Source organism: Ochotona princeps, chromosome 28 (genome assembly GCF_030435755.1).
Source record: "Ochotona princeps isolate mOchPri1 chromosome 28, mOchPri1.hap1, whole genome shotgun sequence".
In the NCBI taxonomy this organism is placed as follows: Eukaryota; Metazoa; Chordata; class Mammalia; order Lagomorpha; family Ochotonidae; genus Ochotona; species Ochotona princeps.
In genome coordinates this window covers 17,692,934-17,707,038 of record NC_080859.1, presented here as the reverse complement: position 1 = coordinate 17,707,038, position 14,105 = coordinate 17,692,934, and the positions used below count along the sequence as shown (strand labels likewise).

Sequence of the window (14,105 nt, the reverse complement as noted above, 5' to 3'; positions counted from 1 at the left end):
AAAGTTTTGCAATTCATAACACTTGTTTTTCAGGAATTTAAGACTTCTTATGCGTATGAATTTCAGGTTTTTTTGTATCGAGATACGCCTATCTTTTAATTCCATTTTCTATAGATTTTTGGAAATATCCTTGTCAAGACTGAGTGTGTAAAAGAAAGCCATTAAAAAGCATCTTTCTTTTCTTTGTGTTTTGTTTGTGCAACAGCGGTGCCATCGAGGTCCTGGATCTCACATTTTGAAAAATCAGGGTGACATTTGAGACTCAGATGTTAGTGATTCTGATCATCTCTCATCTCATAGCACAAACTTTTTTTCACTGCACACCAACTACTTAAAACTCATAGATCCCTGTTATTTGTTTGTTTAATCCCTCCTTGAATTGGTTAGAACAGAGGTTTACTCTTACTCTTCCGTTGTTGCGATTTTCAAAGCCTAAGCAGAGTCCACCCTTTCACTGGGCAATGCCATCACACTGGGATCACACAGGTCAACTGGAAGGGCACAGCTTGGCAGGTGGCTTGTTTGTTTGACTGGCTCCCGCCTCCCCTGAGCAGAACCAGTTTGTTTAATCCTGTTCTCCAAGAACCGTGGTTGGATCACTTGTTCGATGGTTTTCATCGGCTGCTTTTGCTAGACCTATGTACATGTGGCAGGTGCTCGGTGTGTGTGCTTGACAGGATGGAAAAATTGGGACTCACTCAGTGCGTGAAGTGCAGCCCTGTCAGGAAGCTCTTGGCCATCAGCGAGCGCCTGTGCTGCACTGTGGGAGTGACCTCTGTTAGAGCCCCGCTGATTGCCACATGTTAACTTGTTACTTTTTCCTCCCCCCCCACCCCCCCAAAGCCATTTGAAGTGAGCTGTAATGTGTTGAGACTGCAGAAGTTGGTCTCCTTCATTCTTGGCCTGTTGCTATTGACACACTCCCACTTGGTGCCCCAGGCGTCTTTGGGAGCCCAGAAGCAATTAGACTGTCACCCAGTGCTCCCAGCCCCTTTCTGAAGGAAAGCCTTGTTTCGGTTCTGCCAATTTACTGCTTTGTTTCCTTTGGAACGCCTCTGTCAAGCTAATAAAACAAACTCCAAATGAGTGAAAACACTGGAGGAGAGAACAGTTTGTGGGCCCAGGATTTGAAACAGGTGCTTCTCCTGGGAGACAGCAGGTTTAAAAAGTCATTCAGACTGATGTGATTGGTACTCGAAAAGTAACAAGCAAAAGCTATTGGAATGCTTAGCCATCTATTTGATGTGAGCAATTAGTATTAATTGTGGGTTTTTAAGCCACTTTATTTTAAAGCACATGCAGACAGACGTGGGGAGGAAAAAGTGACAGATTAGTATACTAAACCACTGATGAATTCTAAATATCTACCCAAGAAAATTGCTTTATTGCCAACTGTTACTGAATTCAAGACAAAGCTCTCATGCTGCAGAATTTGTAATTACCAAATCATGCATTTGCAAGAACTTTGTTGGAATTTTCATTGATAGATACACAGAACAAGGACCCTGCCTGGGCTCCAAATATTTTGTCAGTACCATAAGCTGATGAAAATATGCATGTTGTAGCATCCTGCGTTTCAGCTATGAAACAGTATGTCAGCGACATCTCTGAAATTCATCCTGAAGTGTTGTTTTTTCAAAACACATTTGCAAGAATACTGAATATACTGGAAAGTCCTTGATCCTGGGAGAGCTGGGTTGGACTTTGAAGTTGTGTGTTTTGCTCATTTGTGGTAATTCACCCAACCTTAGTAGCTGGTCACATGTCAGAAATGTCTTCAGGTCCTGGTTTGTCTCAGAACTGGAAATGAAAAGTTAGTTACCAGTACATCCTGAGATAAAGTTCACCCCAAGAAACCAAAACCAAAAAAAGCTTAAATTTAGCAAATGCAGTATTTGTTAAACCCTCAATGATTCTGGTATTGTTTTTCTGTACCAAATTTGATTGGCTGTTTGAGTTCATGGCTTTAACTTCCATAGGACAACACAAGAAGTGCATCCACCTGTTTAGGATGGGAAAAGGCAAAGGCTGTCTTGTGCGTGGAAGTGAGTGATACAAGGGGACAAGAAGCAACATGGGCTGACCACATCACCCAGACAGATTCACAGACAGGGCCCATGTCTGCAGCAACAAAAATGCCTCTGGTTCAAAAAATATCTGTTACTCTGAAAGTCCCCTTGCAATCAGTAACAGGAAAACGGTACTGCCAAAAGCCGGTCACTCCAAATTTAGCTGAAAACCTTGCAAGAACCCTCAGCCAAGAAATGTGCTTAATCTTTGGCCATAAATCATGTCCTTCCTTATATATTTTAATTTCAGAACACCCTGTATTAGGTTGCATTGTAATTAAAGTGATGGCATTTGATTTCTTGTTCAAATAGGAGTATTCAAAAAAAAATCATCTCTTTGACAGGTAGAAACACATCTCAACTGTAAAAATCAGCCATCCTGTTGGTGAGATTCCCACTTCCATCGGGGAATGTGCATGAAGGGGAATCTGAGTGTCTCACCAATTGGTAGCCCCGAACACCACCCTCTGCTTTCAATAAAACTCTCGTGTGTTTAGGAATGCAGGCATTTGGGCACCCAGGAGCTGCTTAACGAAACACCTCAGGACACATTTCCCCAAACGCAGACTGGCTGCTGTGCCAGTAGCATATGCTAAAGGCCAATTTCGAACGTTTTAAATAGGCACTCTCCCTTGCCCTTTTCAGCAACTGAAATGAAATGTGTTTCGGGTTTGGCACATGAGGATGGAAGGACAGAAGGAGCCCTGTGGGCGCTGTGGCTGACAATGAACTTGGAGAAAAAGATGCTTAGGATGCCCGACCTCTGTAGCCTGAGGTGCAATGCCCTGCCTGCCCTGCCTTCCACCTGGCCTCCCAGCAGGCACCGTCTACAAACCGAGAGTGTGGAGTGGAGGGGTAAGCCAGGGCAGTGCCATGGGGAAACATGTTCATTGAGAAAAAAAAGCCAGGTGGAACCCACCCGTCCAACCACCACACCCCGCTTGGCTAGGAGGAGTCAGTACACAGGGCCAGGCTCAGCGGACTCAGCTGAGAACTTACCCTTCAGATTAGCAAAGGATCCAGGGATTAAGGCTCTAGATTCCATTTGTTCAAGGACCTGATTGAAATGGATTCTAGGGAGAGATGGTAATAGTGTTGTCAATTTGATCATCAACATTGTTTTTAAACCACACAGTGGAATGTCATGCAACAGACACTGGGATACACACACACACACACACACACACACACTGCAGCTCCAAAGTCTGCCTTCCTTGTTCCTTTTGTTCCTATAGCACCTGAACTGTGCTCTGTATCCAACCCTCCTGATGGCCTCCGCATCATCAAGAACCACCAAAACTGCATAATTCATTTTTTGCTATTTGAGATGTTTAAGTAAGACTAGTTGCCATGTTAATCTTGAACTGCTTGACTAACTAAAAACGGGTAGATGACATTGATTCTCAGCCAGCCTTCTACCAAATGTTGTCAGATGTATTGGTGCCATCACAGAGTCAACGTGCAGTGTGACGTGCTGCACACAATCTTGTACCTAACAGCCGTACTACCCAGTGGGGAGCGGGCACCGTCCTTCTCTGTGTGTGAGCTATTGCCTGACTCTTGAAACTCTTCCCTTTGGAGAGAGTGGTCAGGACAGTATTGGTTCTACTGAAGCAGTCACTCTCTGAGTGTGGTAATTGGGTTTACATCGTGGACCACTGTGACGATGTAGCCAAGACTGTATTGTAATTATTGCTGGCTTTTTGGTGTGCAGCCAGATATGTGTAGAGTTAAAAACTATGCGATGATCTCAGGGAGGAGAAAGTGGAGAACCACAGACACAAAGGGAGGAATTAAGGAGTTGGAGTTAAGAGGAGATTTACACAAGAAAAATGGCTGGCCAAGAAATGAACGAATGTGTTAAAGCAGTGCTGCCCGTGGCATTGTAAATATTGGCATGCAAAATCATTCTTCTAAGATGTGAATTTCCTCCTCTAATAGGAGCTAAAGCTCATGAAAGCTGCTTCCTGATGGGGGAAAAGAGCTCTTTCTGTGGATGGCTGCTGAGCCTAACTGGAAAGACATGCTGGAGCCAGGAGCCAGCCCTGAAATTGTGGATGTTGATGCACCCCTCAGTGCTGACATCATCAGGTCAGGGAGGGAGTAAGGCAGGGACAGCCTGCTGCAAGGTTCTCCGAATAGCCACGTCCATATCGGATCACCTGCAGTGCCAAAACCTCTGTCAGGGGCAAAGCCTATCACTTGGAGCCAGCATGGTCAGTAGAACGGAGATGGTGCTTCTGGGCCAGGGGGACTTGGGTTAAAATTCAGTTCTGCTCCTGAGTCGTCCTCTGTTCCCAGAAAAACTGAACTGCCCTTACCACGTCCTCTCAATGTCCCTTGCTGGCTGGTGAGATGAAAGGAATCACAGCTAGCTACTAGGGCTGGTTTGAAGACTGCAGAGGGTCACACAAGGAAAGCACCCAGCATATCCTAAAAGTGATAAATGCTTGTAGCATGGACAGTAAAGGAGAGAAGGGACACCCCGTCGAGAATAGGATGGACCTGCTAGGGGCGGACAGAAAAGACCTAAGGGCTTCAGCAATTTATCCTGCAGCCAGGTGAAGCAGTGTGTGTGTTCTCAGGTCACACTGCTTTGGACTTGAATTCTGCCTTCACCTGTTACTAATTGTGCACAGCAGGGCACCTGCTTGACTTTGTGTCTCATATAAAAGTGTGTTCCAAGACTATCCGCTCTATAGGGATATGATGGAAATTAAATTGAGATAAGGAAGGTAACATAATAAGCCTTCAATAGCACAAGGGGTCTGTAAAACCTCCATGGAAAATGCATATTGGGAAAAAAAACTGCACGATTTTCAAATTTTTTGACTTCGTAATATACATTTGAGGTGTGGCACAATTGCCTACTGGCTGAACTTCTCACTTTGCAACTACTGGGATCCCATGGAAAGCTACACTTTCCATCCAGCTCTCTGCTTGTGGCCCAGGAAAGTAGTGGAAGGTGGCCCAGAGCCTTGGGGCCCTATACCTGCGTGGTAGACCAGGAAGAAGCTCCTGGCTCCTGCCTTCAGATTGGCTCAGCCCTAGCCAATTGGGGAATGAACCAGCAGTCAGAAGATCTTTCTCTCTGTCTCTCCTTCTCTCTGTAAATCTGACTTTTCAATAAAAGTAAATAAATCTTTTCAATAATTTTAACGAATTAGTAAATTAATTTTAAAAAAACATATATTTGAAATGTGCCCTGTGATCTCCCAGGTTTATGGGCTGCTTCCCAGTAAGGCCACAAAAAAAGGGTTCCGTGTTGCCTTGCACACAGAGCTGGATTTGCTGCTGTGTTCACATGTTTGCCCTAGAGTTTTCTTCAGATTATAGCTGAGTGTGTTATGCAGATGCCCTTTGTGAGTCCCAGTTTGTTATTGTTGGTATGTTTACATTGTCCATTCTTTGAAATTTACATTAGAAAACTAATTATGCAAATTAAAGATCTGAAACCCACAGTGCAAATTGATTCTGCGGTGAATCATCATCCTTGTCCTGTGGCTACAAGGGTAGAAACGCTGTGCAGCGGGTCAGTCGCATATGTAATGTAGACACTACAGTAATTCAGTGAGCACAGCCCAGGGAGTCCGAACAGAAACCATGGGGAGGGGTAACTGGTCAGCCAAGTGTCCCCTGGGTCTTCTATCCCGTGGCCTGCTTTCCTAGCATGTTAGCAACATTTGCAGAGGTATAAGTTGGGAAGGGGAGCCAAGTGTGAGGCATCAGGAAGACTGTGACGGTGTTTTTGAGTGGTAAAATAAAGGAAAAACAAACAGTCCCTGGCAGTTTTAATTTTTCCTTTTTTGAGCACTATCAAATGCTAAGAGAAGCTAGAATGAGTGACGCCGAGGGAAGGAAAAAATTTCCCCCTTGAATGTCTTTATATTATTATATTATTATTATTATAGATTTTAAAGTGCATCTGGACGGTGCTTTCTGCTTCAGTTCGGGTCTGGCTCGCGTCCAGGCCGCTCAGAGTGTCGATGATTCATATCCCAGCACCCTTTTATCTGAACGTTGCAGCGTCTTTGCCTTTGTACTTTGGCAGTGATGTTACCTTGATGTTCAAAAATCTTTTAAAAGCAACACAGCCTCTGCTTGCATCTTGATAAATCATTGTCTTCCAGTAATGAAGAAGAAGTAAACCCATGATCATTGCAAAGACTTTTTTAAAAAAATGGTTTTATGGTTGAGGCTTCTCCAACTAAAAAAGTGAATATTCGGAAAAGCGCGGGGCTTTTCAAAAGCCTGTGTCACAGGAAGATTCTGTGATCACTGGATTTTTAAGGACAGAATTTAACGTTTGTATGTGAGCTTCACTCATTGGGGACTTTTCTTTTAAATAAGGAAAAGGGTATTTTTTTTTTAATTGTAAAGATAGATTTACAGAGAGAAGGAAAGAGAAAGATATTCCATCCACTGGATCATTCCCCAAATAGCTGCAAGGGACAGACCCGGGCCAGGCCAAAGCCGGGACCCGAGAGCTAATTCTGATTCTCCCACATTGGTTCAGGCTCCCAAGGTTTTTTCCTCCACTGCTTTCCCAGGCCACAAGCAGGGAGCTGGACTGGAACTGTAGCAGCCAGGATAGGAACCAGCGCCCATATGGGATCCCAGTGCTTGCAAAGTGGAGGATCAGTCAATGGAGTAATACCAGGCCCCAATGTGTTTTTTTTTTGTTTGTTTGTTTATGTGGTTATTTTTTCCAATGTTGTTTTTAAGAACAGAATCTTGGGGGGGTCGGTTTTGTAGTACAGTAGATTTGAGTTGCTGCACATAACACCAACATCCCACATAAGTCCTGGTACTTAGGCCCCTGCCAGCCACCTGCGAGACATGGATAGAGTTCTTAGCTCCTCATCTCTGCCTGTCTCAGTCTCAGCCCCTGCAGCCACTGGCGGGGGGTGGGGGGAGAACAACTCTCTTTCTCTCTAACTTTGCCTTTCAACTAAATAACTAAATCTTAAAACAACAACAACAACAACAACAAAACATGCTTGGCTTTGTGGATAAGCCTTGGGTATCAGGTGCAAAGCCAATGTGTTTCTCCTGGAGTGGACATTGGTTCCAGTTCTTGGAGACCTTTGCCCTGTTTGGTGCTGCATTTACAGAGAATACTTTGGGGAAGTGGACACCCTGAAAAGGATCATGCAACCAGAGGATAAGGAGCCTGGGAACTGTGCCAGAAATAACCACCGGCACCAGAGCCGGGAGCAGGCAGATGGAGAAGGACAGAGCCAACACCCCGAATGCTTTATGGACCACCTTGAGTTAGAGGAATTAGATGTGTTCTTTCTAATTCCAGGCAACCGAAGTGGGATCACGAGGTAAAAATTACACGGCAGCAGATTTATGCTCAATCTAAGAGGAAACATTCTAACATTTAGAGATGTCCAAAAATGGAATAGGTTAACTCACCATCCCCGGGAAGTGCACGGGCTGAGCCTGTCCGGCTGGAAGATTACGGGGCTTTATGGGCGCTGTATTTCAGCAGTAACATGATTTTATGATAAACCTTCGAAGGGCTCAGAGGGGAATTTCCTGGCTAGCTAAAAACAAAGCGAGGGGGGCGGTTGTGGGTTTTGTCACAGCGATTTTAAGTTGAGAAAGTTATATCCATAATCATTCCTTTATCACTGCGCTCTGGGAAATACTATGGGGGAGAGGGGGGAAAGATGTATTCCTTACAAGGGAGAAACTACATTTGTACAAGATGAAAGTGGACGCGGGCAGTGTGGTGTTTGCCATGTGTGTGCGCGTTGGGAGCAGACTGTGGTATGTGTAGTGTGTGTGTACTGGAACACCTTCAGGCTGATGTATCCGTGGTTTTCCTCACTTACGAGCCACAGAACTGGGGAGAGAAGTTCCTTGTGATGGTTTCCATTTTCTTATTATGGAAAGGGCCAGGTCATCAAAACAAAACAAAATCCTGATGAGCTAAGCTGAGTTTGTGACATGAGCAGGTCCACCATGGAAAGCACTCACCTGGGATCTTAAGCCACTCCCTGCTTCGTCCTTAGGCTTTTGAAGTGTTCATTGTCGTGAAAACTGAAAAGGTTTCTCTAGGAATTTTCTTCCCGGATTCTCGATTTTCTAACTAATTTCTTCCAATGGTTTGGCCCGAATTCTTCCTTTATGCATAGGAAGTTAAAAATGGACTTGGCTAGCACTAGAGCATTTCTTTGTTCCGTCATCAACTCATCCATTTATTTGAAAGCATTGATTTGGTAATACACAGTTTTAGAAAAATGAAACCTTCAGTGTATATGAGGGTACTTCAAGAACCGTAGGGAAAACAGAGTAAAAAAAAAAAAAAAACCTAAGTAACTTAATTTTGGTGCAAGAAAGTTTTGAAACCCAGGCAGGTTTTTTGGTCATCGTGCGTGTTTTGCAGAAATTTTTTAAAAAGTGCTCTCATATAATTTTAAGAATGGAAGAAAAAAAATGAAAAACAGGACTTCCAAACAGTTTCTAATGGTGGAAGAGTGATCCTAATGGCCTACTTAAAATCAAGATAAAGTGCTACTTAGTTGATAGGCTGTTTTGAAGCCAGTGTAATTGAATTTCTCTGTGAATTGGCTTGTGGCTTACACTTGGAACAGCAGTCGTAATGACACCAAGGGAGCACTCCTTGGACCAAATCCTCTAGCCCCATGGCCAGTAGAGGATGCAGCCCCCGGCTCCTTGTAGAATTCCTGTGTGAGTGATCTCATCCATCCCTCTTCTTCCAACAGATTCCAGAGGGGTGACTACCACATTGATGTCTGCATCAATGACTACCTGGATGTTTTCTGCCCGCACTATGAGGACTCTGTCCCGGAAGATAAGACGGAGCGCTATGTCCTCTACATGGTGAACTTTGATGGCTACAGTGCCTGCGACCACACTTCCAAAGGGTTCAAGAGATGGGAGTGTAACCGGCCTCATTCTCCAAATGGACCACTCAAGTTTTCGGAAAAGTTCCAGCTCTTCACCCCCTTTTCTCTAGGATTTGAATTCAGGCCAGGCCGAGAATATTTCTACATCTGTGAGTATATGGAGATTTTTATCTTGTTGTAGGGCGACCGCGAGAACCAAGCCCGCCTTAATGTCTTACCCTGTGTTCCTCGAGGGTTGCAGAGAGCTGGACTCTGCCTGACAGCTGTCTCCTTGTGAATGCACGCGTCCCACTCTTGGATACATAGCTGGGAATTGAGAGCACAGATTAGATTAAAGGCGCAGTGCCTCTCCCCCTGTGAAATGATGTGTCAGCCCATTCAGCAAACCACTGCTGACTTGTGTTCCTTTTAAATGAAAATTGCCAGGACGTCTCTAAAGCTCTGGCAAGGAAAAAAGAAATGATTCCTAAAAAGAAAAAAAAAATTAAAGGAAATAATTAAATTTACATAGCTCAGAGTCATTGAGATTCTCACTCAGGTGTCAGCAATATCCTTTCAGTCATCCACACTTTCACTGGAGAAAGGCAAGCCCCCTGCCAGTGTCAGCACGCTGACGATAAATGTTCTCTTTGCACCAAGGAGAAAAGACAATTATGAAGAGCAGCTGTGTCTTTATAGAGGCATGTGTGTGAAGGAGTTTCTAGAAAGACTTCCTAGGGAACTGCCATGAGTGAGCATGGAGCAATATCCCGAGAGAGAGAGAGCTGGGAAGCTTTCCTGGCTGTCCTTGTATCCATCAGTGTCTGGTAGGTCCCATCACCTGTTCAGGCTGCCTAGAACTGCATGAGAGTAAATGCTTCTCACACTTCACAGGGGAGCAGCTGAGGGTCGTGTGGTGATGTGGATTCTCTCTTGGGGGGATCAGGGACCTGAGATCCTGTGTATACTAAGCTACCTATTCCTGTGTGCTGGGCCGCATTTTGAGTAGCAAGGGTATAGGTGGTGATATCTACTTCTGACAGCTTGCAGTGTATCTGGACTTTAGTATCAAATATTGAAACTAGCTGGCCTTTCCCACGTACTCTCACTGTCAACTGAAGGAGGGAGACATTTATTTGTTCCTAAGTCCATTCACTGAACAGCTTAACTTGGCACAGAAATATCAGGGCGTGGGGTGCAAAGTGAAAAGACCTCCCCCGGCCAGAGTGGGGACCAGTATCATAGGTGGGCTGTGAAAGCGCATGTAGACAGTGGTGGCATGAGCTGTGGGGGAGACTGTGCCTCACCTGCCTGGAAGAGTCAGGAAGTGGAGCTGCACACCGCGTGTTGTGCTTCGAGCAATCATATCCTTAAACGTCCACTTTCCAGCGCAGCTCTCCAGACAGACGCGATAAAGAACATTCCTGTTTCTCTGACTCATTTGTTCAGGCCACGGGTCTCCACGCACTTGCAGCCCACACGCTTTCAATGCACAGATCTGCCGCTCCCTTCTCCAGAAACCAGAATTTTATCATGTGCCCCATTTCATCAGCGCTGGGCGTGTTTCTGTCTCTTGAATTTAAAAAGGAAATTGAACTGTACCCGTTTTATTATTTCTCTGCATATTTCAGTTGTTAGTCATGAGAAAACATGCAGAGGCCTTGATACTATCTCTCATTCAACCCATAAAAATCAGAAAAGGAATATTGAGTTCCTCGGATGCAGGAAATACTGGCATCCAGTAAATTCACAGGTTCTCAGGCAGGGTGCTCTTGACTTGGGCTGATTTTTTTTTCCACCCTTGTAAAAGAATCCCATTGAGCAAATGAGAAAAAGACAAGAGGGTGACTTCAGGTGTGGGACTGCATCTCATTGATTGTCTAACTGCAAGCTCTCGGGCCAGTGTGGCAGAGGACATTATTGCCAGTTTTGAATTTTCCTTATTAGTTTCCCTGAATAATAATAATAATAATAATAAGCAAAAAGCGAAAATGAATAAAGAAGCACCAAGATGGGAAACATACCCACCAGCTAACTAGTTGATTGCATGATTATTAGAAATTATAGAATCCATTGAGGTTCATAAGCAAGATGTTATTATTCAAATATACCCATAGTGCTTATGACTGGTTTTTCCTCATTTGTGGTTGAATTCAATATTTCACTAAAAATCATTATGTGTCTTCTGTAACATTCATTTAAAGGAGTCATTTACCTGTCAAGGGCTCCCATCAAAGTAATTGTTCCAAAACGCTCCAAAATATGAGAAGTCTTTTGCTGTTCAGCTAAGTTTAATTTGAATTACTTTATTATTATTTTTTTTAATGAAAAGTAAAAGGACACAAAATTGGCAACCAAGAGCGCTCACTTACCAGAAACACGGTTGCGTTGTGTTCAGGTGAAGTGAATTTTCAGCCATATCTTACACCCATAAAAAAAACATCTTTGTAGCAGTGACGAGGCTGCCAGAGAGCAGGAGAGACCCAGCCAACCGGATGCCTTCCATGGAACTTCCTGTGGTTCATAGTTAAACCTCGGGATTCCTGGGACCAGAATGGCCCTCTGTGGAGTCTCCCTGTCTCCTGCTAGGCATGGTGTGGTGAACGTGATGGTTGGGAAGTAGTTTTTTCCACTCTCTTTCTGTGACTAGCAGCTCTGTTGCCCATCTCAAGGACAAATCTGACGAACGGCCACTGGGTCCACTTCCCGAGAGGCTCTTGCTAGATCAGGAGCACATTTTACCTTCTCATGGAGGAAAAAAGCTGTAGCTTCTCCTACTGCCCGGTCTTACGGTGGGAGGAGTAGGCTTGAGTTGTTAGTGGGGAGCATGGTGGGCCAAAGTGTAGATAAAACATGGATTTGCAAGAAGGGAAGCTGAGTATTTCACAGCAACATTGACTCAGGAAGGACGTGAGCCAGAGAATTCTAAGTTCTGCTGTGTCCTCAACAACACATATCCCCTTTCTTAGCTTCTTTGAATTACACCGAGTTGCTTCCAAAAGTTCTGAGAAAGTGGTTGCCAAAAATTTCAAAATGCATGCATAGTTTTCTTCATGCTATGGTATCTTCCATGAACTTTTTGAAGAAACACTGTCTCGTGTGGATTTCAAGAGCTGGTCTATTACCTGCATTTTCCATGAATTTTCCGAAATGCCCTCATATGAAACAAAGAAAAGGCAGCAGTTGGGAATATCTCATAAGAAGTTGCCCAATTAAAAACAACACGTCCGTCATGATGTGTTGTCCCAACAACGCGTCTGTCAGTTCTGCATTCACCTTTTCTTGGGAGGAACCTATTAAATTGCTACCATTGCCATTCTTGAATCTGACAAATGCTGTTTTTAATCTCCAGGAGTTATTTTGGTAGGAAATCAGCATAGTAAAGTAATTACGGAAAGTTGGTGATATTTCTGTCACTGATAGATTTGCAGACCTGGCAGCCAATTGATGAAGGCAATAATCAGGCATTTCGACTTTCTAAAGGAAAGAGTAATTTTAGAAACTTCCAAGTGCTCATTTTAGAAACTTCAAAAATACTCATTTTTAGAATTGATTCTCATAAATATTAACCCCCGAGAACATGTTTTTAAGAAGTGTTGCTGTCATTACCACTTTAAAATTATATTAATAAAAAAGGTAGCCATCTACATCAGGACACTACAGGTTATCTTTGTAGGTCCATCAGATGTGAATTTTAATTCTCCCTTTCACAAAGGAAGAAAAAGTGGGCCCAGAACTTTGCCTGGATCTGAGTGGCTTTGAGATCTTGGGGGACCATTGAATCTCGCAAGAGTTCTAACTGCATACATGTCAATCAGATACTGTGGTTGGAATCAATAATTTCATCTTTCCTGTGAACATCTGTAGTATTAGTGTAAGAGAGCACACCTGGAAAATGCCTCAACCCATGTGCCCCTTAGTCAGTAAATGAAACCTTTAGGGAAAATGGAGAATGGAGAAATGCATCAGAATCGCCTACCTGGCTCTCTTGCTGCCACCCTGCCCACGCCTCCATCCCTGCCTCCACTCCTCCCCTGCCCACGCCTCCATCCCTGCCTCCACTCCTCCCCTGCCCACACCTCCATCATCAGGATCTCAGCTGTGCAGCAGGTTCACTGCCCCACCCGTTCACTCCAGGGACTTTTTATCTTCCCCTTTCACCTGCCACAGAGTCTTCCATGGCTGTGCCTGTCCCTCCCCACCATGGCCTTTCTGCCTTCCTCTCCTGACACTCTGACTTGGTCTGTTCTCCAGCCCTCTCGTCCTCTCTGCCCCTTGCATTTACCCGACACACTTGTCAGGGCATTGGCACTTGTTCATGCTCTGCGTAGGGTTCCATTGCCCCAGACACTCACATGCCAGGTTGTGTCTTGGCCTGTGTGCTCAGGCATAATCCCTTCATCAGAGGGGATGCTGTGATCTTACTCTTCAACAGCGGCACCTGTGCTCCCGCTCCGCTTCACTTTTGCTTGGGAAGTTCTCTCTGACATGGTTGTACGTGGCTGGTTTGGCTCTGTACTGCTTATCATATTTAGGAAATAATAGATGTTCAATCAATAAGGCCAACTGGAGTTTACTCAGCAGGTACTCTACTTTGTTCTCTAAGTAGGGAAATAGTGTGGTGTCTTCCCCCTCCATTTTATGGGTCTACAAAACTGAGGTTTATACGGATAAGATGTGGCTGATCTGGATGGAGACAAAGGAGTAAGCCAATTAAAGAAGTGGAAAGATGAGAGTCCTAGGTCTCATATACTTGAAATGGAAGAAACACTGTATTAGAAAAAGGAGCAGACACAATAGCGTATGGACAGACACCTCTTATTTGGAGAATATTACTTTACAAACTTCTGGAAATTCTGGGTGAGATGGTAAAGAGATAAAATTTGGTGCACATTTTTGCATTTTCAGATCTCCAAAGCACACTTCCAGCTCCAGAAGACATTATCCTCCCAGATAACTAATACAGAAGAGTTACATTTTCTAAGAAATTCTTCTTAAATGTATTGACTGTTCAGCATCCAGGCTGAATCATGCTTCACACTTCCTTTGGAAACTAATGCATTTTAATGAGACCTGTGGTATGGACAGACAAATGTCATTGGCTGAAAACGCCAATAAAATGTTGGAGATTTCTTCTAGCATTTGCTCTACCTCATTTACCCCTAGAGACAGTCTA

At 44.1% G+C, this 14,105-nt stretch overlaps 1 protein-coding gene across 2 annotated transcripts in view; it reads left to right on the top strand.

The window, feature by feature from the left end:
* Positions 1-14,105, top strand: part of EFNA5 (ephrin A5) — a 284,920-nt gene that overhangs the window by 228,829 nt on the left and 41,986 nt on the right. For both annotated transcript variants that reach the window (XM_004586176.2, XM_004586175.2), the window contains exon 2: positions 8,807-9,099. In XM_004586176.2, the coding sequence (XP_004586233.1) occupies positions 8,807-9,099 (293 nt within the window). The remainder of the gene's footprint in view (positions 1-8,806; positions 9,100-14,105) is intronic.